The 24,585-nt window shown below is 39.1% G+C and overlaps 2 protein-coding genes across 9 annotated transcripts in view; one reads left to right on the forward strand and one right to left on the reverse strand.

Annotated features, from left to right (window-relative positions):
- The window catches only part of LOC131052411 (uncharacterized), an 89,177-nt gene that overhangs the window by 46,920 nt on the left and 17,672 nt on the right, over window positions 1-24,585 (reverse strand). For all 7 annotated transcript variants that reach the window (XM_057987077.2, XM_057987073.2, XM_057987071.2 and 4 more), the window contains one exon: window positions 18,161-18,636. In XM_057987077.2, coding sequence (XP_057843060.1) covers window positions 18,161-18,636 — 476 coding nt within the window. The remainder of the gene's footprint in view (window positions 1-18,160; window positions 18,637-24,585) is intronic.
- On the forward strand, window positions 9,463-12,809 carry LOC131858683 (uncharacterized). 2 transcript variants are annotated; one of them, XM_059211979.1, is made up of 5 exons: window positions 9,463-9,781; window positions 10,023-11,359; window positions 11,468-11,803; window positions 11,937-12,009; window positions 12,112-12,809. In XM_059211979.1, the coding sequence occupies exons 2-5, from the start codon at window positions 10,025-10,027 to the stop codon at window positions 12,639-12,641; spliced, it is 2,274 nt and encodes a 757-aa protein (XP_059067962.1). In that variant the 5' UTR covers window positions 9,463-9,781; window positions 10,023-10,024; the 3' UTR covers window positions 12,642-12,809. The 2 variants fall into 2 exon arrangements, with proteins under 2 accessions (XP_059067962.1, XP_059067961.1); XM_059211978.1 differs by having other exon boundaries at window positions 9,463-11,359.

The following is a 24,585-nucleotide window of genomic DNA, read 5'->3' on the forward strand; positions in this document are numbered from 1 at the left end:
GGGAATGGCAAGGTGAAGCATGTCCAAACATGTGAGAAGTCCGCCCTCTATAAAGAATGTCCAAGAAAGATCCGAGTCCGCCCAAACCAATAAAGGTATGAAGTCCGCCAAGGAAGATGAAAGGTTGGAATGTCTAAACGAAGGCAAAGTTCGCCCTAGGACATACAAATATGGCAAAACAACCTTGAACTCTGCCATGGAAAAGATGTCCAAGCATGTGCCAAGTCCGCCTTAGCAAGGAGGCCTCCAAGTCCGCTGTGTCTGAACCAATGGTAAAGTCTACCCAAGAAGTAAGATTGGAAGATTGTCTAATGAACCTCCAAGTCTGCCTTCTCAGCATTGTCCATCATGATGCAAAGTTCGACTTAGGCAAGAGAGGAATGGCAAAAGGTTGGCAAAGTCCGCCCTTGGTCTAGCACTCTCCAACTCCACCCATGGTGAAGAAGTTCCAACACAAAGTAAAGTCTGCCATGCCAATGGAAGATCCAAGTCCGCCTTCTCAGCAAGGGAATGGCCAAAACAATCCTAAAGTCTGCCCACTCTTGGCACAAGACATTCACAAAGTCCGCCCAAGGGGACATGTCTAAACTATCTTCAAGTCCACCAAGACATGGAAAGAAGGTCATGCTCAAGGTGAAAGATTGTCCAAAAGCAACATCCAAACACTCTCCAACTCTACCCAAGAAGTTCCAACATGAGATGAAGTCCGCCTAGGCAAGGGAGGAAGGATGACCAATGAAGAGCAAAGTTCGCTAGTGGTTAGGAAAGATGGCAAAGGTGAGGCTCAAAGTCTGCCTTGGCCTAGCACACTTCAATCTGCCTATAGCATGGAAACATCAAAGTCCGCCTCGGAGAAATAAGGGGATGACAAGACATATTCAAAATTTGCCTAGGCGAAATTGAAGGTAGAAAGCTAAAATGGCACAAAGTTAGTGTGTCCAAATGTATCCAACGTCCGCCATGTCCAAGAGAAGCTCAAAGAAATGATTAGAACATCCAATCAAAGCTCAAGTCCGCTCAAGAGACATGGCTAATAAGGCTCAAAGTCCGCCTTGGCCTAACAGAAGAGAAAAATTGCTTTTTCCAAGAGCATCCAAAGTTCGCCCTAGCATGGTAAGTGAAGGTTGAAGTCCACCCCAAGCAAGTGCAAGCATAGCCCCAAAGTCCGCCTAGGCATAAAAGGGGTTCAATATGAAGTAAAGTCCGCCCATGATGAGAGTAAGATGGCACAAGGAAGAATAACCTAGGACTCTCCAAGTCTGCCCAAGGCTAAGGACAAAATATTCAAGGTGTTAAGAAGTTTGCCATAACATATAAGAGGAAATAGTTTGAAGACTATGAAGTTCACCCAAACCATAATTGGCATAGACATAAAGATGGTCAAGATTGCCAAAAGCAAAGAAGAAAATGGTTAGAAGATAGACAAATTTGATCCACCATTGACGAAAGATTAATTGAGGTTAAAAGGGGTTGGAAGATAAAGTTCATACACTTAGAATATTCTTGTAGTTTTTCCAACACTTGAATTATTTCCAAAGGTAAAATAAATTCAACACTTTGAATATTCAACACTTGAAAAAATTTTAACACAAATGAATTTCTAAAGGCTCTTTGCTGTCATGTCCCCACTCTAGCTCAGTCTAGCAGAGACATGTGAGTCAGCTTATTATAGGGTCTTGTAGGCTGACAGGGTTGGACAGAGACCCGGTATGGTTATTCAGTGTTGGAGACTTGGTATTCTAGCAGTTATTGATCAGTTGGGAGACATTCCTTGTTTTTAGGAGGCAGTTCCTACTTTTTAGGAGGTTTGATCATGCCCAAGGTTGGGTCTCCATGAGATGCCTCTTTGGGTTCAGTTTCAGAGAGATTGGGCTTGTTTCCTAAATTTTAGGAGCATCCCTAGATTTTAGGGATGAGACTACCAGTGAATCCTTGATTTCCGACTTCAGTCACAGACAGGTGACAGGATGATTTTAGGGTTTGTAATGTCAGTTGGGCATTTTATGGCTATTTGGGTTATATTTTTAATATTTCCTAAGTTAGCGTTTAATAATTAAATAAGGCTAAGTTGTTAGCCATTTTGGAGTAATAAGGGGATTTTTGGCCTCATCTGGATGCGCACCCTATTGTGTGATAGCTCGTTGGAAAGATCTTGAAATTCTTTAAATCTTTCTCTTTGGTCTCAGGGCAATTCAGTGAGCGGATTTCTGTCTATGAGGAAAAAGGTCATTTTCTAGTAACATGACCACTTTAAAATAAGAAATTATAACATTTCCACTAGACCATGCCACTTGGAGACAATTAGGGTTCGATTTGCAATTGAGAGGGGTTATAAGGGGATAGGAGCTTCATTCTATCATCATCTTTTGCATATTTGACAACTTGTATGAATTTGCTCTGGAGAGCGATTTCTAGACTGGGACGCAAACCCCAGGATTAGGATTGGCTGGGACGTAGCCCTCAGCAATCTTTGGCACCGGACTTATAAGGCATTGTGTGTGGTGATTAAGGACAGAGGCATCAATTCTCAGTAGGGTTTCAGCGTGGCCTACCATCTTTCCAGTGGAGACGTGGTTCATTGCAGCTGGAGGAATGCCATTTGCAGCAAATACACCACGTGGTGTATAGGGTATTGCTTGTATTCACTTCCAGTGTATGTGGGGTTGGAGAACATTCTTCATCTTCTAGTTTGACTTTGAATTTGTATGAGAGCTTGGGAAATACATTGGATTCATTGTTTGGCTTTGTAATTCAGACAAATCTGCCTGGTACGATTTGCAATAATTCTGACTTTTGCTGTATACCTCATTTATTTCAGTATTGCTTCATATTTGCTGTTATCTATTCCTTCCTATGCTATTAAACAATCAAAAACACAAAAACAAACAACCCTTTCTGCACTTCTGTCTAGTTCTGTAAGAAAAACTTAAATAAACAGGAAAACAAAATTAAAAATAAAAAAATTACAGCAGGTTAACAGCAAAGATCTATCAGGGATCTTTCAGTGGTATCAGAGCCATGTATTCTGCCAGCCTGTGGGGTTAATCAGACTTTATTTCTATGCATTCGGGTAGAGCGGATATAAATAGGTATTACACACGCAGAAGAGCTCAGTACAAGCGTGAGTTTGGGATAGAACAGAATCCAGTCATGGCTGAGGAACAGGTGGGCGACAGAAGAAATCAGGATGAGGAAGAGAGAGAGATGATGAGGACTCTTATCACTACTCAGCCCAAGATCGTCCAGGCATTAGATAGGTTACAAGATACCTTGGATCGTTTGGATATGGATGGACACAGAGGTAGGCGTGGTAGGTCACCTTCAGTGGCTGGTAGTCACCGCAGCCATCAGTCCCAATCTTCAGTTGGGAGTTCCCATCATTCCAGCAGGAGGCACCGCCATCGTACACCTACTACGAATAGGCCATTGCTTCCTCAGTTCATACCAGGTGAACAACCAGCACAAGTGGAACCACCGGAGGTTGGGTTCCAGGAGTCAGTTTTAGCAGCCACAGCTGAGTGGAGAGCTCTACCCCCTGAGGTTAGGGACGTTTTCCCTCTTCCCCAGTATTGTGCACAGCGTAGAGATACAACCAAGTTCAGGGGAGATCGTGGTAATAGACCACACCAGCAGCAGCAGAATTATGATTTGAATAGAGCTACTGGGAAGATTACATTGGCCCCATATAATGGCACAGGAGACACTAGCGCACGAGCGTGGGTCCACAAGCTGGACATATATCTTTCATTGAGGCCCATGCCTGAGCGTGAGGCTATTCAGTTTGCTGTATTGCATTTAGAGGGGATTGCCTATGATTGGTGGCACCATGGATTGGTCACCCAGGATCACACCTTAGTTCACTCCTATACTGAGTTCACTGAGCGTCTCATTGCACGGTTTGACCGTAAGGATACAGAACTTTATTACAGGGAGTTGGCTCACCTTAGACAAACGGGTCATGCAGAAGCCTATATTAATGAGTTCCAACGTATTGCAGTGATGGTACCGGATATGCCCCAGAGACGTAGTGTGATGTTGTTCACTGAGGGCTTGCAGGATAGGCTAAAGGGACTAGTGCGTGCTTTCCAACCAGCAACTCTTAAGGAGGCTATTGAGGTGACATTGAGACTAGATACTGTTCCCACTTCTTATCAGGCAGATAAGAAACCATTTAGAGATTCACGGCCTGCACAGAAGGCCAATACGTCCCAGAACAAAGAAGGGACTTCAGCGAAAACCCCTTGGATGAATCAGGAAACGAGGAATGAATTGAGGAGGAAAAAGTTATGTTTTTCCTGCAAGGAACCTTGGGAACCAGGACACCGTTGCATGGGTAAAGGAAAGGTTCATTTGATTGAGGTGACTTCTGAGTTAGGAGATGAGGAGGTTCTTGATACTGATATTGAGGAGGATACAGAGGATGTTGAGCAGGTTCAGACACAGTTGGAGCTAGACATCCCTGAGCCGTTGGCGTCAGCCAAAGTAGCTATGGCTACTCTCTCCAGTTATCCTAAGTTTCATGCCTTCCGGTTGAAAGGTACACTTAAGGGTAAGCGGGTCACCAGCTTGGTAGACACAGGTGCTACGCATAACTTTATTGATCAGAAATTAGTTGAGAGGCGTGGCTTGCAGTATGAGGAGTTTGGTGGTTTTGGAGTGAAGGTGGCAGATGGTGCAGTTTTGGGTTGCACCAAACGGATTCCACAGCTTAGTATTCAGATGGGGAATTATACTTTGACTGATGATTTTTATGTGCTTCCTATAGAGGATTATGATGTGGTTTTGGGCATGCAGTGGTTACAGGGTATTGGGCGTTACATTATTGATCACCAACGTATGCAGTTGGAGTTTCTGTCTGGAGGGAAGAAAGTGATTTTGAGGGCAGCTTCAGATGGTGGACCTAGGGAAGTGACTTCTCGCAGGATGGAGACTATCCTCAGGCATAATGATGTACTCTGGGCTACGCATTGTTTGGTTAAGTCCAAAACACCCACACCCCAGGATGGCCGTGTGTTTCATGTGGACATTCAGTCAGTGATGGATCGCCATGGTAGAGTATTTGGTGATATACCTCCTGGAGTGCCACCAGATAGAGGTTTTGAGCATGGTATAGAGTTGGAGGAGGGAGCAAAGCCAGTGATTACTACCCCATATCGTCATCCTAGAGCTTATAAGGATGAAATTGAGAAGACAATTCATGAACTATTGGATATGGGTTTCATTCGACCGAGTTCTAGCCCGTTTGCTTCTTCCGTAGTGTTGGTTAAGAAGAAGGATGGGACTCTACGGATGTGTATTGATTATAGAGCCTTGAACAAGAAGACAATAAAAAACAGATATCCTATTCCGCGCATAGATGAGTTGTTGGATGAGTTACATGGGGCTGTCTATTTCTCTAAGATTGATCTTCGTTCAGGCTACCATCAGATTCGTGTACGCGCTGAGGATGTACACAAGACTGCTTTCCGTTGTCACTATGGGCATTATGAGTTCCTGGTAATGCCTTTTGGCCTTACCAATGCACCAGCTACTTTCCAGTCCTGTATGAACCATATCTTCAACAAGCAGTTGAGGAAGTCGGTTCTAGTGTTCTTTGATGATATATTGATTTACAGTTGTACTTGGGAGGATCATCTCAGACATCTTGAGGAGGTACTTGGCATAATGGAGGATCAGTCTCTATTTGCTAAGCTTTCCAAATGTGAGTTTGGATTGAGGGAGGTGTTATATTTGGGACATGTGATCAGTGCTGATGGAGTGAAGGTGCATGAGGAGAAGATTCAGGCAATTCAGAATTGGCCCGTCCCTCAGAACATTACGGAGTTACGTGGATTCCTTGGATTGTGTGCTTATTATAGGAGATTTGTGAAGGGGTTCTCTCAGTTGGCGGCACCTTTGACAGATCTTACAAAAAAGGGGGCCTTCAGATGGACAGAACAAGCGCAGGGGGTCTTTGATAGACTCAAGGAGGTGATGAGCACTTGTCCTGTCTTGGCACTACCTGATTTCTCGCAGCCCTTTGTTCTAGAGTGTGATGCCTCAGGATTTGGTATAGGAGCCGTGTTGATGCAGAACAAACATCCCATTGCCTATGAGAGCAGAAAGTTGCAAAATAATGAGAGGTTGTACTCTACCTATGACAAGGAAATGTTGGCTATCATGCATGCGTTAGCCAAATTCAGACAGTATCTTGTTGGCAGCAAATTTGTGGTAAGAACTGATCACAACAGTCTGAAATACTTCCTAAATCAAACAGAGCTTAATGATAGACAACAAAAATGGATTAGCAAAATTCAGGCTTATGACTTTGATATCGAATTCATAAAGGGGAAGAATAATACTGTGGCTGATGCACTCTCTAGGAAACCTTCATTGGCTGCCCTTTGCTCATTGAGCGAGATTTCAGCAGATTGGAAGGCTCAACTCTTAGTTGAGTATTCCAAGGATCAGCATGCTTGTGAGATCATGGATGGTTTGATAGTGGATGACAGATATAGTGTGGTAGATGATATTATCTACTACAAGGGTAGGGTTTATCTTGTTCCGAGTTCTCAGTTGAAGGAACAAATTTTGCATGCTCTCCATGATACTCCTACAGCAGGACATCCAGGATATGGTAAGACTTACAGGGCGGTTCGTGAGAGATTCTCTTGGAAGGGTCTCAAAGATGATGTTTTACGCCATGTCCGTGAGTGTATGACTTGTCAGCAGAACAAGTCGGAGCATACCTACCCAGCGGGGTTGTTGCAACCCTTACCTATACCGGAACAGAAGTGGACAGGGATCTCAATGGATTTCATTACAGGTCTTCCTCGGGTTCAGGGGAAAGATTGTATTTATGTTGTTGTGGATAGGCTAACAAAGTATGCCCACTTCTTTCCCATTGCACTGGATTTCACAGCATCACAGGTGGCTGAGTTATTTTTCAGGGAAGTATTTAGACTCCATGGTCTTCCCAAGACCATTGTGAGTGACAGGGACAGCAGGTTCATGAGTTCCTTTTGGCAGGAACTTTTCAGGCTTACAGGCACTGAGTTGACACCTAGTACTAGTTGCCACCCTCAAACTGATGGACAGACCGAGATAGTCAACAAGTGGGTTGAGGGATATTTGCGTAACTATGTGTCAGGGCAACAAAAAGCATGGGTACGTTGGTTGTATTTGGGCGAGTATTGTTATAATACCACTCACCATATGTCCATTGGCATGACGCCTTTCAGAGCTCTCTATGGATATGAGGCATTATCTTTCACTGATTTGGCAATTAGTGATAGTAGAGTTCCTTTGGCTCAGGATTGGTTACAGGAGAACCAGGATGTCATGAGATCTCTCAGGGAGAATTTACAGCAGGCCCAAAATCAGCAAAAGATGTACGCAGACAGGCACAGGATTGAGAGAGCATTTGAGGTGGATGATATGGTCTTTCTGCGCTTACAACCATATCGGCAGAGCACCCTAAAAAGGGGGGGAGCTGAGAAGCTCAAACCACGTTTTTATGGTCCATACAGGGTACTCAGGCGAGTGGGAGAGGTTGCATATGAGGTTGAGTTACCACCTGGCAGCAGGATTCATAATGTATTTCATGTATCTTGCCTGAAAAAGGCCCTTGGACAGCATATTACAGTTTCACCCGAGTTACCTCCTATGGATGAGGAGGGTAAATTGATTTTGGTTCCTGATGAGATTCTTGAGGTGAGGGAACGACGGCTGAGAAGCCGGGTGATTCGAGAGTATTTGGTTCGATGGAGAGATCTTCCCATAGAGGATGCCACTTGGGAAGGTGAGAGCATTTTACAGCATCCAGCATTACAGTTGCTTGTGGGCAAGCATCTCCGAGAGGGGAGGACTGTCATGTCCCCACTCTAGCTCAGTCTAGCAGAGACATGTGAGTCAGCTTATTATGGGGTCTTGTAGGCTGACAGGGTTGGACAGAGACCCGGTATGGTTATTCAGTGTTGGAGACTTGGTATTCTAGCAGTTATTGATCAGTTGGGAGACATTCCTTGTTTTTAGGAGGGAGTTCCTACTTTTTAGGAGGTTTGATCATGCCCAAGGTTGGGTCTCCATGAGATGCCTCTTTGGGTTCAGTTTCAGAGAGATTGGGCTTGTTTCCTAAATTTTAGGAGCATCCCTAGATTTTAGGGATGAGACTACCAGTGAATCCTTGATTTCCGACTTCAGTCACAGACAGGTGACAGGATGATTTTAGGGTTTGTAATGTCAGTTGGGCATTTTATGGCTATTTGGGTTATATTTTTAATATTTCCTAAGTTAGCGTTTAATAATTAAATAAGGCTAAGTTGTTAGCCATTTTGGAGTAATAAGGGGATTTTTGGCCTCATCTGGATGCGCACCCTATTGTGTGATAGCTCGTTGGAAAGATCTTGAAATTCTTTAAATCTTTCTCTTTGGTCTCAGGGCAATTCAGTGAGCGGATTTCTGTCTATGAGGAAAAAGGTCATTTTCTAGTAACATGACCACTTTAAAATAAGAAATTATAACATTTCCACTAGACCATGCCACTTGGAGACAATTAGGGTTCGATTTGCAATTGAGAGGGGTTATAAGGGGATAGGAGCTTCATTCTATCATCATCTTTTGCATATTTGACAACTTGTATGAATTTGCTCTGGAGAGCGATTTCTAGACTGGGACGCAAACCCCAGGATTAGGATTGGCTGGGACGTAGCCCTCAGCAATCTTTGGCACCGGACTTATAAGGCATTGTGTGTGGTGATTAAGGACAGAGGCATCAATTCTCAGTAGGGTTTCAGCGTGGCCTACCATCTTTCCAGTGGAGACGTGGTTCATTGCAGCTGGAGGAATGCCATTTGCAGCAAATACACCACGTGGTGTATAGGGTATTGCTTGTATTCACTTCCAGTGTATGTGGGGTTGGAGAACATTCTTCATCTTCTAGTTTGACTTTGAATTTGTATGAGAGCTTGGGAAATACATTGGATTCATTGTTTGGCTTTGTAATTCAGACAAATCTGCCTGGTACGATTTGCAATAATTCTGACTTTTGCTGTATACCTCATTTATTTCAGTATTGCTTCATATTTGCTGTTATCTATTCCTTCCTATGCTATTAAACAATCAAAAACACAAAAACAAACAACCCTTTCTGCACTTCTGTCTAGTTCTGTAAGAAAAACTTAAATAAACAGGAAAACAAAATTAAAAATAAAAAAATTACAGCAGGTTAACAGCAAAGATCTATCAGGGATCTTTCATTTGCCAACACATTCACCTACCAAATATACCAAAATATACAACTTCATGGCATCTAAGCAATCTACAACAAAACCCTACTACAACAAGACACTAAAGATATATGGGTATAACTAGCCCACAAAACTAGCATTAAAAATGGCATCCAAGGGTGAGAAATAGCATGGCCAATGCTAAAACCAAAAAAAATGAAAAAGTAGGAAATCTCAAAACCATAGTTTTAAAACTCTTTGACTCGCCTCGGACTCGCCACGGACTCGCGAGTCCTTTGGCGAGCCGAGTCGACTCGCCTAGGACTCGCGTGGCGAGTCCAGGCGAGTCCCTGTGAAAGACTCGCGAGTCTTTCGCAAAGACTCGCGCGAGTCTTTCACTCGGACTCGCGAGTCTTTCACAGGGACTCGCGGGCCCAGAAAAAACGCGCCCGTGGGGCTTAAAACCAATTTTTTTTTCATTTTTTGACTTCAATTTGGGTTTTTTTTGGCTGGAGCAGGTTAGAAGGGTTTGGAGGAGTAGAGGGAAGAAGGAAAAATCAGCAAGAGAGATCTAGGTAAGGATTTTTCTCCTCCTTTTTTTTTTTCATTTGAATCATTTCATTGTTTTGAAACTGAAAAAAATCTTGAAAAACAAGGGGATATGCTGCCAAATTTTTTTCTATTTTCTTTCCTAAGTTATTTCCTCTTTTTTTTTTCTTGTTTTTGAATGCTATTTTTCCCAAATGATTCATTGTCATTTTTTTTGTTGATTTTCCATAAAACCCTGCTGATTTTTTTTTTTTCATGTTAAATCAGCAATGGCAAGTTCAACTCCAAGGGCAACCCCAAGGTCAGGAAGACAAAGAGATAAAGCTTGGAAATATGGGATTGCAGGAAGCAAAAAGGGGGAGGTCACTTGCACCGAATGCACAAGATGGATGACTGGTGGAATCAATAGATTAAAATACCACCTTGCACAAATACCTGGATATGGTGTGGAGGCATGCCCCAAATCAACTCCTGAAATTATTAGAGAGATGAAGGCCATTCTTGCTGAGAATGATATGCATAAGGAAGAAAGGCAAAAAACAAGAGAAGCCATAGCAGCTGCAATGAATCCCACATTGTCCACTTCGGGTCCCATTGGTCATAGTCGGGGTCGTCAGTCACTTTCATCTTTTGGTGACAATGAGGGTGAGGCTAGTGGCACTCCTGTTAGATCAGACCCTAATTTTTTTGTACCACGCAATGTTCCAGGTGCACAACCTTCACTTGAAGGTACAGGATGGAATAAAGAGAAGCATGAACAAGCACGGATAGCAGCTTCAAACTTTTGGTTTTACAATAATCTATCTTTCAATGCAGCAAACAATGTGTATTGGGAAAGTTTTGTTAATGCATGTACAGTGGCGGGTAAGGGGTTTAAGGCCCCAACAGGTTATGACTTCAGTGGGCCATTGCTAGAGAAAGCTGTGAAAAATACAGAAGGTGTGGTTGATGATCAGAAAAGGTATTGGAAGAGAAAAGGATGCAGCATTTTATCTGATGGATGGACAGATGGACGGAATAGGACTCTTCTCAACTTCTTGGTGGCTTCAAATGGTGCAATGGTATTCATAAAGTCTGTTGATGCCTCAAATGAAATAAAAAATGCAGAGACTTTGTGTAATCTGTTGGATGGTGTGGTTCGGGAAGTTGGAGTTGAGAATGTTGTCCAAATTATCACGGACAACGCAGCTGCATATGTATCTGCAGGTAGAATGCTTATGCAAAGGCATCCTTCGATTACATGGAGTCCTTGTGCTGCACATTGCTTGGACTTGGTGCTAGAGGACATTGGGAAGATTGGATGGGTGAAGAAGGTGGTTGAAGATGCAAAAAGTGTCACCAAATTCATCTACAACCATACTTGGGTGCTTGCTTTGATGAGAAAATACACAAATGGCAAGGACCTTGTGCGACCTGGAGTGACACGATTTGCTAGCCACTTCATCACTTTGCAGAGCATTCTTAGTGCCATTCCTCATCTTAAGCAGATGTTTGTGTCAGATGCTTGGTTGGGGTCTGCATACTCCAAAAGACCTGAAGCAGAGAAGATTGCGACCATTGTTTTTGATGATGGGTTCAATAAAAATGGAGAGGAGTTGACTGCGGTAAGTAACAAACACAAAAGTAAAGTTTATACAATCTTGTCTATTTGCTGATTTTATTTTTTAGGGGTTGATTTTGTATTAATTTAAAATTTGTTTTAATTTTTTTAGGTGACAGAACCTTTGGTGAGGGTTCTTCGTATGGTGGATGGAGAGGGCATGCCAATGGGTTTCATTTATGAGGCCATGGATAGGGCCAAAGAGGCCATTTCACATTACTATCGTGGAAATGCAAGAAAATGTGAAATCTTTTGGCGCATCATTGATCGTAGGTGGACAAACCAACTCCACCAACCGATACATGCCTTCGCCTACTTTTTGAACCCGAAATTCTACTTCTCTGATTCATTTAGGGCTGATGAGGAGGTCATGGCAGGTGTTATTACATGCATTGATAAGATGACACCTGATCCTGAGTTGAGAGACAAGGTTCTTGATGAGTTGGAGGTGAGATTTGACATTTGCAATTGCTCTATCTTTATTTATGAATTCGGAAATGTTCATTATTGAATTTGAGTTTGACACTTTGACTATCTAGTATCTATTTCTGAATTTGGAAATGTTCATTCCATTGTTCAAGATCTACAAAAGTGCAGAGGGGAGACTCTTCTCATCACAACTAGCAATTGATAGGAGAGGAAAACAACAACCAGGTAAAACATTTAGTAACTTAGTTCAACAGTGCAAGAAAAAACCTACAAACTTGATTGTTACATTTTTTTCTCAATTCTAATATTTCTAAATGTTTTTTGTAGATTTATGGTGGGAGAATTATGGTGCCGGCACGCCTAATCTTCAAAAGATAGCTATCCGTGTTTTGTCTCAGCCATGCAGTGCTTCTGGGTGTGAACGAAATTGGAGTGTCTTTGAAAGCATTCACACAAAGAAGAGAAATAGATTGTCACAAAAGCGGCTCAATGATCTAGTATTTGTTCGGTACAACCTTCGCCTTCGAGTTAGACAGGTGGAGGGTGTTTCACATGAGGCCATTGACTTGGATGAAATTGATCCATATGGTGATTGGACCATGAATGAACAAAATGATGGTGATGATGTCCTCCTTACCGAAGAAGAAATTGCAGAAATAGAGAGAGGAGCAGCACAAGATGCAGAAGGAGCAAGATTGGATGAAGATGAGGACGAAGATGAGGATGATGATGAGGACTATGACTTTGAAGAAGACTCATCTCACCATTTAGATACCACAACACCCACTGCTACTACTTCTAGCTCAAGGCCTGAAAAATTGAGCTATATTAGGAAAAATACAAAGAGGAAGATGTAGTCTTCTCTTTGGTTTGTTCATTCACATTGCTGTTTTTCACATTTGCAGTTGGACTTGGACATATCATTATATGTAATTTTGTGAACATTTATATACTTATGCTGCCATTATAGTATTATACATTTTAGAGTTGAAACTTGAAACTTGAATATGCTGCCATGAATGATGAAATTTCAAATATTGCATGTTTGTACTTTGTAGATCATATGACATGTGTAATGTTTCAATTATGGCACTTATGTTCTCTAAATGCATTAATTTCTTTATGTTTTTTTGTAAAACTACGGTTTTTTTTTTTTGCCGAGTCTTTGCCGAGTCTTTCGCGAGTCTTTCACGAGTCCGAGTCCGAGTCCAAAATTTTGGTTTGCCGAGTCCGAGGCGAGTCCGAGATTTTCAACTATGCTCAAAACAATACACGTGGATCCACCAAGCAAAGTACACCCAAAAACAAGCAAACTCAACTCCACGTTAGTAACAAGAAAAACAAAGATAACAAGACATAAAATGTAGATTCTTCATTATCATAAATCTTGCAACAACACACATGGATCCACCGAGCAAAGTAGACCCAAAAACAAGCAAACTCAACTCCACATTAGTAAAATAAAATCAAAGATAACAAGACATAAAATGTAGATTCTTCATGACACTTAAATTAGATCCAAAATGCAAAAAATCCACAACTAGAGACAACCATAAGTCAAAAACCCAACAAGAACCATCACAAAAATGTTAAATGATTGATCATGTACTACCACTTCCACATCAAGAACTACAACCAACCTCCTCAAACCATGCATGAAGCATACATGCGAATCTACAACTATCTGACATCCAAAAAAAAACCCCAAAAGAATCACAATAAAAATAGTCTCTCTACAAATCTATAAAAAAATAATTAACATACAAAACCATCCATGCATATCTAAATCCACTTATCATCCAAAAGACCCACAATTCTTAAAAACACCAAAACTGCTAAACCAAAATAATGGACTCATCACAAATAAGCAAGCCACAAATCTTGGATGAGAAAATTACAAAACCTATAGATCCAATCAACATGAATCTAAATCATGTATAACCATCCCACATAATATGTTGCCCAATAAACCTATTCCACCAAAAGAACAATTCCACAACCATCACCTTATACATGAACACAAAGGAACTAAGTTGTTCTAGAAGCTTCCACATCACAAAACGACCAATTCCACAACATACATGTTTAGGAGCTAACTTTCTAGTACAATACTAGGAGCTAAAGCAACACGCCCTACATAAGCATATAAAACCACACTCAAGACAACCAATGCTCTCCCATGTAACTAGGGAAACAAAGCAAGTACCCAACACAAACACTTTGTTGCACATGACCATAGGATGAAAAAACTCAACCACCATGCCAAGGGTTGTTCCATGCTGTGAAACCGGAGATCCAAGTCAGCATCATGCAACATGTAACCACATAACCAACTCCAAAGTGCTCCCACCTTCTCCATTTTGCATGTTCTTGTCATATTGTATCCAAAAAAACAAGATTAATTGCAAGAGTCCAACTCACACAAGGATTAATAACCAGCTGAGTCCTCCTTGTAGATTTCCACAAGCTTGTCAAGCTAAGAAATCAAAATGGAAGAATATCCAAAGCCAAATCACCATGATCCACTATATGCAATGATATGCAAACCACATGAAACCACAAAACCACCTTGGCTTTAATACCATATGTTATAAAAATAGCATGCATACAATTCCAATATAGTAAAATTTACTAACAAAAGCTTATTACAAATGCAAATAAACTATGCCCATAAAGCAGAAATCGGACATATTCATTTCCCACATTAACCCTATTAGATGAGAAATGCAAGATATTAGACCTACAAAAAATTGAGCAACATAACATGTAAAACAACACTTAGATAGCAAGAATAAGAAGAATGGAAACATTGAAAGAAGAAAAAATACCTTGATTTAAGTGGGAAACCCTTTCAAGTAAAAAAAAACCCATTCTTCAACACACCAAACCAAAGTATTATAAAGCAATAGAAATAGTTACAATACAATTGCACGCTCAAAACCTTAACATGGATATCAACATCTTGCTCCTTTGGAGATATTTTGACAACACAACCTTATTAAAAAATTTATCATTTCCTCCATCTCAAACCCTTAATATATAGACTCAAAGAGACCCAAAAAACCATTTAAGGCATTACCATAGGTCCAAACAAGACCCCAAAATACCATGGTAAGAATAGTTATGACCCACACCCCATTTTGGACTCATTATTTGTCATTTACCTCCTTTAGAAAGATGTTGTTTGATTCATCATAAGTGGGTCAAGATTCCTAATCCACTTTGTTACTCCCTAATACCTATAATTGTGCTCTTACATGCAGCATAGAATCTGCCATAAGTAACTCCCACATCTTACAATGCGATAATGAAATTAGATGTTCTTACATCTTCTTACATACATTCCTAATCCACTTTGTTACTCCCTAATACCTATAATTGTGCTCTTACATGCAGCATAGAATCTGCCATAAGTAACTCCCACATCTTACAATGCGATAATGAAATTAGATGCTCTTACATATTCTTACATACATTACACGATAGCTAACAGGTAACATAAAAACCCAATACAAAGTGGGATGACCCCTCTCAAATGAGACCAAAAATAATTAAGAAATACAAATAAATAAATAATCCAAACACTAGGACTTGCAAAGTGTACAACACACCTAATCCCAACATTAAGGAATGTTTTTTGATGAGTTGTCACTCAATATTCAGTTGAATGGAAGGCAATAGGAACTTGGTTGTCTTAAAGAAGCTCCCATTGGAAGTAAAGTTAAATTTTGTTGTGCTTCATCTGAAGACTAATTTCTTTGCAAATGCAATGGTACTTTTGGTTGTCATATAAATTGTGTAAACTATAACCATTTTCAGCAGAAATCTAACAATACTAATTCTCCTTCTATTGTTGTTTGCTTCACATCACCTATTTCCCTTTTTGGCAACATTAAAATGAATTAAACAATTTTTCACAAGAAATGCCCATCATAAGGTAACTATTAGAATAATATCTTTCTCTTTGTGTTATTAATGGTCATTTAAGTTGTTTCTAATTTCGCCTCTAGTTAACGATTGTTTCTTTTAGAAACATCGTCTTTGTAACTCTATTTAAAGGAGCTTTGTCTCCTTGATTAATTGAACAACATCGATTCTTTCAAATCCATATGCTTTTGCATCTATATTATGGTATCAGAGCCTTGGTTATTTTCGAAATAATTTTTCAATTAATTAACAGTTTTTTTTGAAAAAATTTCTATTTTTTGGCAATTTGTTTTGGCTGGGCTACTAGGGTTTTCAGCTATTTTCTGGCTATTTTCTGCCCTCTCCCGCGACCCGTCTCTCTTGCATTTCGAGCGACCACGCGACGCGGTTTTTTTCTCGCCTGCAAATTTTTTCAGCCATTTTTTGGATGGAAATCTGCATTTTCGACTAGAGTTTTTTCCCTTCAAATCAAGTCGAATATTTTTTCCAATTGTAGATTCTTGGTGGGTTTTTCAAGATCTCAACTGGGTCGTCGTCAGAATTTGTTGGGTGCCTCGATTTTTGAGCCAGCGGATCCAAATTCCGACAGCAAATTCATTTTGGGTTTTTTGCAAGGATTTCTGGGTTGTCTTCCGATTTTTTGGGGTCAACCAAAAAATTTTTCTTGAAATTTGTGCCCACCGCACTTCATTTTTTGAAGTTTGTACCTACATCTGCCTCTGTTTTTGCATTGGGATTCAAATTTTTTGAATTCTGTGCCAACGCCTCTTCTCAGTTTTTCGTTTTCCATGCATTGGGTAACGTGCAAGATGGTGTCATTGACCAACTTGATGTTGGAAGGCAGTCAGGTTTTGTGCACTTAGCATCTTCTCAGTGCCTCTTTTTTTGTGCCTCGAAAATCGTGAAGATGGCTTATGGGCATCAATGTTTGTTTTAGTTTTTAATATTTTTTTACCTAAAAAAAAATTCTGATGGGTATTAATATTTTTTTCCCTTGAAAAAATCTGTCGGTTTTAATAATTTTGTCCTAAAAAATTATCTGTGGGTTTTTAAATATTTTTTGTCCCTATAAAAAAAAAAATCATGGGAGGGTTTATGATTTTTTCCTCCAAAATTGTACTTTGTTGCAGTCTGTTTTTAGTCGCACTTGGAGTTGTTGTGCGAACATCTGCACTAGTCTCTTATTTGCCGTCTATTTTCGGGCATCTTGCTCATCTACAATAGTTTGGAGGGTTTGTCGATTTTTTCCTCAAAATCGTGACAGTTGTTCTTGGTGTGTCTCTGGTTACAGGGAGGGACAGTTCTCCAACATCAAGTTGGACGGTTGGTGTTGTTTTGGGTATCTCCAGAAGTTCTGTTGTTTCTGGGAGAGTTGGTGGCAAACTCATCTCAAGTGGCAAAGTTAGTGGCAGGCTCTTGTCTTTTGTTGCAGCGTGTTCTAAGAAGAAGGGGGCAACCTTCTCTGTTATTTCTCTTGGTAGTTAGAACGATGACCATTAAGGGAGGGTATTAGAATAATATCTTTCTCTTTGTGTTATTAATGGTCATTTAAGTTGTTTCTAATTTCGCCTCTAGTTAACGATTGTTTCTTTTAGAAACATCGTCTTTGTAACTCTATTTAAAGGAGCTTTGTCTCCTTGATTAATTGAACAACATCGATTCTTTCAAATCCATATGCTTTTGCATCTGTATTAGTAACCACATTTAATGCTCATCATAGCCGACCTCGAACTTTGATACAGCACACAATGAACAATGTAAACTCACATTGAGTAGTGAGTTCACTTCTTTTCAAGCGATAGAAATTAGAATCTATCATTGAGTATCACCTAGATGCAATGAGTGCTAAGTGTACCATCCATTCTCATGAGAGATGGGTTCTTGGGAACCACTACTCATGAATCATGGGTCAATGAGTTTGATTCGAAAACTACACAGTTGAATCCTGATAGCAATATCTTAACCTTCATACCATTCAAATTTATATTGATACATGTGATTTTCAAAAAGCAATTTTCATTCATCACATATCGAGGGCTTAATAGCTTGGTGGATAAATCAAAAACTTCAATACAAACCACTTTTGGCTTCATCTCATAAAAAGAGTAAATGAATATGAAGATAAAACAATTGTAGAGCTACAAAACACAATGATAAAAGTCATTGATAAAAGTCATTCATTGCATATATCATATCAAAAGACAATATCCTAGGGATGGCAATTTGGAAGCCAGAATAGAGGAGGTTCTTGTGAACTAATGATGTTTCCACAATATAAAGTACTAAAGTCACTTTTTCCATTTTAACTTCTATTGGAAGTCTAGATTAATTATGAAGGCATTAATAGTTGAGGAATCTTTTGATATCAAGTGTGTAAACATTATTATAAGCACAAATGGTAGATAGTTCTAAGTTCTAACAATGTAGACGGCTAGTTTGTAAAAATTACCTGTCCATAACTGACATTACATACAGAAAATGTAGAACTGCTGCTATGGCAAAGGCAATTCCCCAGAATATTCCACTGTCCCAAAAACAAAACACACTTATAACTGCAAGATATGTGGTTAGACTATACACAGAAATTTTTGTTATCTGATTTGCTCGAGTGCAAAGAAGTGACAGCCACGCCCATGCAAGTACAGTACCAATTCCCCCTGCCAAAGCATACAAAGGCCAATATTTTTCTGTTCGACCTTCTTCATTCTGACTGAAATTCTTATGAGTGATTTTGTCAAGCTTGAGCCTACCATTCTTCTGAAATCTATCAGCTCCAAGCACAAAAAGAACAAACCCCAAGCCAGCCAAGTGTACAATAAATACAAATAACCAGAATACATCTCTCCAACACCTTGTGGGTTCAGGAACCCTTGCAAGAGGGGGAGGAGTTATGCTTCCCTCAATACTGTCACTATGCTGGCCCTCCTGAACAAGGCAGAAAAAGCCACTAACAAGTCAATGCATGGAAAAACATCAACTTAGACATATTTTGACACAAATATAAAAATTTGAAAGTCCAATTTATAACTTGAGTTTAAATTTAACTAACATAGAAAAGAATTCTGAAATCAAACCATGTGAAATTCAAAAATTATTAGACTGGTATTCCAAGCAGTGTTCTGGTCGTAAGTTGAACACTTATCATTGCAATGAACCAGGTTCAACACCCAGTAGACCCAACAATAATACAGCAATTACAGTTTAATTTGTAAAATGGAGTTAAGTATCCTCTCCACATGATTCAAAAAAATGGTTTTCAATCAACCAAAAAACAGTTCTATAGAGAAAATGCTAATGCTCAAGAATAATAAGTGATAACCAACCCTTGAGAGCTGTTAAATCTTCCTTGTTTGGAACACAGCAACTCCAACACTTCATGAATCTCTTTGAAGTCATATTTCCAATAAAGGAAGCTAACCTCCATTATTAAGTGATGATACTGAAAAAATTAACCTTGTTAAAATTCAGGCAATAAATAGGAAAAGGAAGAGTGTACACTTCAACAATGATCTAAGAAAGAATGAAGAGACTTTAATTATACCCGTAAAACCGAACAGTATATGGGAACAAGCATATTATTACAACTGGCACCCAGATGATATAGAAGAATACCATTAAATCCAGAAGTAGACGAGAATGAAGATAAAGCCAGAAAAAGCAACTAAGCAATCAGTAATTATAAAGTCATGGTACTGATTGCAATACAATGCACATCAATGGAATATATTAAAACAGAGTAAAAACTAAGTATGTAATGTCCCCTTGTATGGGTTCCTAAGATTTTTGCCTAAATTCCGAAATTGCAGTGAGACTTCTTTCTATTTTAGTGATCAGTGATGACAATTTTATAGGGCGTATATTACCCAGCCATAATTCTGATATAAAATGGATATTATTTTAGATCCACAATAACGTCTATGTGGAATAAGATATCTTCACCACGATATAGTCGATATCAGTTTGCAAATATAGGTAGATATCGAACTTATAGATATATGGATGTACTGCTGAGATAAAGTGCTGATGTAAATAAGTAATTACTATGATATTGGCTTGGTAATTAATTCCTGTAAATTTAACTTCAAGTAGTGAAAGCTATGAATGAGTAGCAAATATTATCACTATATGCTATTATTTAAATATGAACTTTATATTGATCTGAAGATAAGAGGATGATCGCTCTTACTGGTATCTCTTCTTTATGTAGGTATATGAATTATTTATTGTTGATCGATCTGATCCCTTATCGATGAGTATCCTGTTTAGTCTCCATGATCCAATGATTGTTGTCTCTCATAAACCCTATCAAAAGTCACACCTCTTTGATAAGTCCTCTCTTCATTATAGATGCATCTCTTCTTAACCACCTGATCACTCTCTAATTATTCATGTCTAATCGCTAACTATTCTTAATAGTGATCGGTGATGTTAACGTTATCGTTTCTTAACTTGCTATTGATCATCACAACTCATGGAGGAAGATATTGATCAACAATTATACATGCTTGTGATGGTATTCAATACACAGCAGCAGTCTTCAATATATAATTTCTCCACTTATAATAGTTGATAGTTCACACCACAAATTTCACCCAATAATTATATAATAATCTATCCAATATTCACAACAATAGAGATATTGTTTTCACCAAATAATAATCGCCTCAGCTATATATATTAAAGTTCCGATCAATAATTACTTCACGTCTTTGCCTATAGGAACTAATTTGATAACATACTCTAAGTTTATATCGTTAAGGACAGCACATTTGTTTAATCATATGCCCTTCTCACCTGATTTAACGAGTATTAGAATCGGCAGTTCAAAGATCTGGTTCCTCTTGTAGCCATTATTAGACATCATGTATCGGTCTTCCCTGTCCTTGTTTGTGTAGCACAAAAGGTAATAAGATATTTTTTTACTGAAATTGATGGGGACATCACAAAGTATTAAAGGAAATTGAGTGAATCTTAAGATATGTCCCTCAAACACTTTTTCAGAAGGTACTGAATTCCTTGACAGGGAACTGAACTCATGTACCATCCAGGAAAATGCCCTCAACAATTTCATAACTACAATTTTTTATAATGTTGATGTTGTATGTACCCCAAATAGTAGGAATAATATGATGGAGAAATCTGGATGATCTGTACGTTTCATTTCCCCTTCACATTGATCCTTCTCATGACAATGAAGAGCCAGTAAGATATGCTAATTTTCGTAAATTCTTAGGTGTTACTGCAATAAATATTTCCCTCAATCAGAATACTCAATCTTCCTCTATTGTTCCCTGCTAGTTGGAATAAGGATTAAAAGGTTGAATTCGGCAAGAGTTTTCAATGCTTCAGAGTTGATATTAAGAGCATACCAAAAAGGCCATTTCTGATTTCTAGTACCATTCTAGCATGTCATTCCATATTGCAAGGTCTCCATGCTAGCAGTCCATGGTGGATGCCATTGCAATTGCAAGTCCTGGGTTTAAAGCACCCTCATATGAGACCTTGAGGACAAGCATGTTGACAAATGCAATTGAGGATTTGAGCAGTATTCTTGCAGATCACCCCAAGGAGTGGGCTAGGTCAGGTTGCACAATAATGTCAGATGGGCGGATGAATGGAAGGAACCATATGCTCATCAACTTCCTTGTTGCATCAAAGCTTGGCACTTTATTTTTGAGATCGGCAGATGTATCAAATAGAGTGAAATCAGCACAAGCACTATTCACTCTATTTAATGAGGCAGTAATTGAGATGGGTCCACAACATGTGGTCCAATTTATTACAAACAATGTTGTTGCCTTTGTTACTATAGGAAATTATTGATGTGCAGCACACTATCTTGATTTAATCCTAAAAGACATTGGAAAAATTGAATGGATTAAGTCCATACTGCAAAGAGCCAAAAACATTACAAAATTTATCTGCTATCGGATGAGGGTGTTACATATGACATTCATAGATCGGAAGGGACTTCTTCGGCTGAGGGTCATGCGATTTGCCACACTTACTCGTAGTGGAGACTCTTTGTGGCCAAAAAAGAATTTTAAAAGAATGTTTGTTTCAAATGAATAGTCACAATCTAGCTTTATTAATCATACAAATGGTCAAATGTGGTGGAACATGCTTTCATTGTAAGTATTGTGATATTTTCAAAACCTTTAGTTAAAGTGTTGGGCTTGTTGATGGAAAAAAATCCCCAATGAGCTACTTGTATGAGATGATGGATAGGAACAAAGAGGCTATTAGGGAAAGGATGCACCATGAGACAAGTAGGTACATATCAGTATGGAAGGTCATTGATGCAAGATGGGATTGACAAATGCATTATGCCCCAAATGTCATTGAATACTTTCTCAATCCAACATTGTTTTATGGTGCCTCCTTAAATGAACTTGAAGAGGTGAATGAGGGCCAAATCCAAATTTTTTTCCCTGAATCACAAGACTGATGAGCAGCCATGGTAGAGTTGCCCACATACCAATAGGGAAGGGATTTTTTTGCCACTCTTTGTGTTGTAGAAGGCAAGAACGCTTTGAAACTAGGTACTTGGGAGTTTATGAGATTGTTTTTACTTTAAAGGTTGAAATCATTAATGTAATACAATGTTGATTATTTTCTTTTTCTTGCCAAATGGTGGAATTTTTTGGCAAAGATGCTAAGAAATTAAGATGGATGGCAATGCACAATCTGAGCCAGCCATGTAGCTCATCTACTTGTGAGCATTCTCAGAGTGTGTTTCAGCACATACACTCCAAGATATGCAATCATTTGACTCAAAAGCATATGAATGATTTGGTTCCATGTAATGTCCCCTTAGCACTAATAGTGTGATGACCGTTAGCCTATTTAGTGGGTTTCTATAGGCTAATGAATTAGGGTTAGAGAACTCTTGGGAGTTTGGTGACAGTTCATTCCGTCTAATCCGACATTAACAAGTGTTGCCTTGAGTTCGGTTGGTTAAGAATTGAATTATGACTCTTTCTGGGGGGGTTTCTAACAATTTGTCCGTTTTTACTATTCTTTGTAAGTGAGAGTTTGGACGCTAACTTGGTCGATTGGCAGTAGTTCTACAATGGGTTAGTCAATGATTGCATTTAATGATGTTATTTTGGCGATTAATATTGTCTAGAGGTAATATTCTAAATAACGTTAGAAGTGTTAAAGTTAAATTAAATATTTAACTTAACGTTATTTAATTTAATAAAGTAACTTTGTGTTTGGCACCTAGGAGTATAAGATGTTTTAAATATATTATAAAGTGACCTTCTAGGGATGGGCACCTACATGGGAGACATAAGGGGGTGTCCTAAATTAAATTAAATATTGCCTACCTGGGCAAGGGATTTGTGTTAATTTTGTGACCTAGATCAGTAATCAGATTTCTAGAATTTAATTGTTTGCTAACATTAAGTAAACCATAATCAAGTAAATGCAAGAATGAAAATAAGAGAGCAAGAGGCCAACACAAATACCCTGGGAAAACCTCCAAGGAGGAAAAACCCACCACTAAAGACCCACAGGTCAGATTATGTATTCAATCTTAATTGCATCAATACAATGCTTAGCTTGACTCTTCAGATCTGCTCCCTTTTATCATATCAAATCTGCCCTTCTAATTACATCAAGTCTGCATCAAGGAATACCAAATGCTTTCTATCTTCTTGAACAAATTCGCCCAATTCTCTTCTATATTTCGCACATTTAGTTCCAGAGCAATTTCGCTGATTGCATGAGAAAGTGAATGAGTGATTTGAGTTTTGCATTTGAACTTTATTTATATGAGCTTTTAACCCATATAACTCCAAGTCGGCCTTAATGCATTTCGGCGCCAATTTAATTTATTGTGGCATGGTAGATATTTAGTGTGGCGTGGTAGATATGGGGCAGGTCCTATTTTAGGGGCACGTTACCCTTTAAGGATAGGACCCAGTCCTATATGGGTTCGGATGTTGCCTTAAGGCAATCCGAATCCTCTTTCCTAGTTATAAACAACACTCCCTCTTAACTAGGGAAGAAGAGAATACATAATCTAAACCTTTATAGTTCCATCTAGCACACAAGCATAGAATTACATCTTCCACCTAGCACACGAGCATAGGATGGTTCTAGCACACAAGCATAGAAAGTGTAATACACAAGTGGGTCTTCACATAATTACAATTCTCCATCTAGCACACAAGCATAGATTGGATACTTTTCATTCTTGCACACAAGCAAAGGATAATCAAAATGCTACAAGTAGAGTCACTGATGTTAATGCACTAGTAGCTTCTACAAGATAAGACTTCTCTAACCCGTTAATCTTCTTTATTCTTTTATGGTTTATTCATCTATGTTATTAGATTATCTGATTTATGCTTTCCGAACTGAATATGTTTATCAGATAGTAACATTGATCATGATTATGATATTGGCATTGGATAAAGATGGATTAGATCGACAACTTGCTTAACATAGTTAAGTGTCGATCTAAATGCTATCGGGCTAATAACCCGATAGCATATTATGAATCGGCATTAATATGCTATCGGGGTATTAACCCGATAGCATATGTAATGCTATTTGTTATCGGGTTTAGTTCATACCGATAAACATTTATAATTGGGCCATTAACAAAGCATCATAACTAACACTGTTTCAACCGAGTGTTTAAGTATTAAATGTTAGTTACCAAACATAACCGAAATCGGGATGTGCAATATGGAAAGACACCGATCAATAGGTGCCTTGATCGGTCATGTCTAAAAGACATGACCGGTCAAGACATCTATTGACCGGTCTTCTAAAACATATAAAGCCCGACATGAATCATTTGGAGAAGACATATAAAAATATCAATGATCTCTCTCCTTCAGCCTGCAACAAAACAATCAG

The sequence above is a fragment of the Cryptomeria japonica genome, chromosome 10, assembly GCF_030272615.1.
Source record: "Cryptomeria japonica chromosome 10, Sugi_1.0, whole genome shotgun sequence".
NCBI classification, from domain to species: domain Eukaryota; kingdom Viridiplantae; phylum Streptophyta; class Pinopsida; order Cupressales; family Cupressaceae; genus Cryptomeria; species Cryptomeria japonica.

Excerpts from the sequence above, each read along its gene's own strand:
- LOC131858683 (XM_059211978.1), top strand. The coding sequence starts at position 10,025 with ATGGCAAGTTCAACTCCAAGGGCAACCCCAAGGTCAGGAAGACAAAGA. Across the intron at positions 11,360-11,467 it reads ATGGAGAGGAGTTGACTGCG|GTGACAGAACCTTTGGTGAG; the intron begins GTAAGTAACAAA and ends TAATTTTTTTAG. Across the intron at positions 11,804-11,936 it reads AGGTTCTTGATGAGTTGGAG|ATCTACAAAAGTGCAGAGGG; the intron begins GTGAGATTTGAC and ends CCATTGTTCAAG.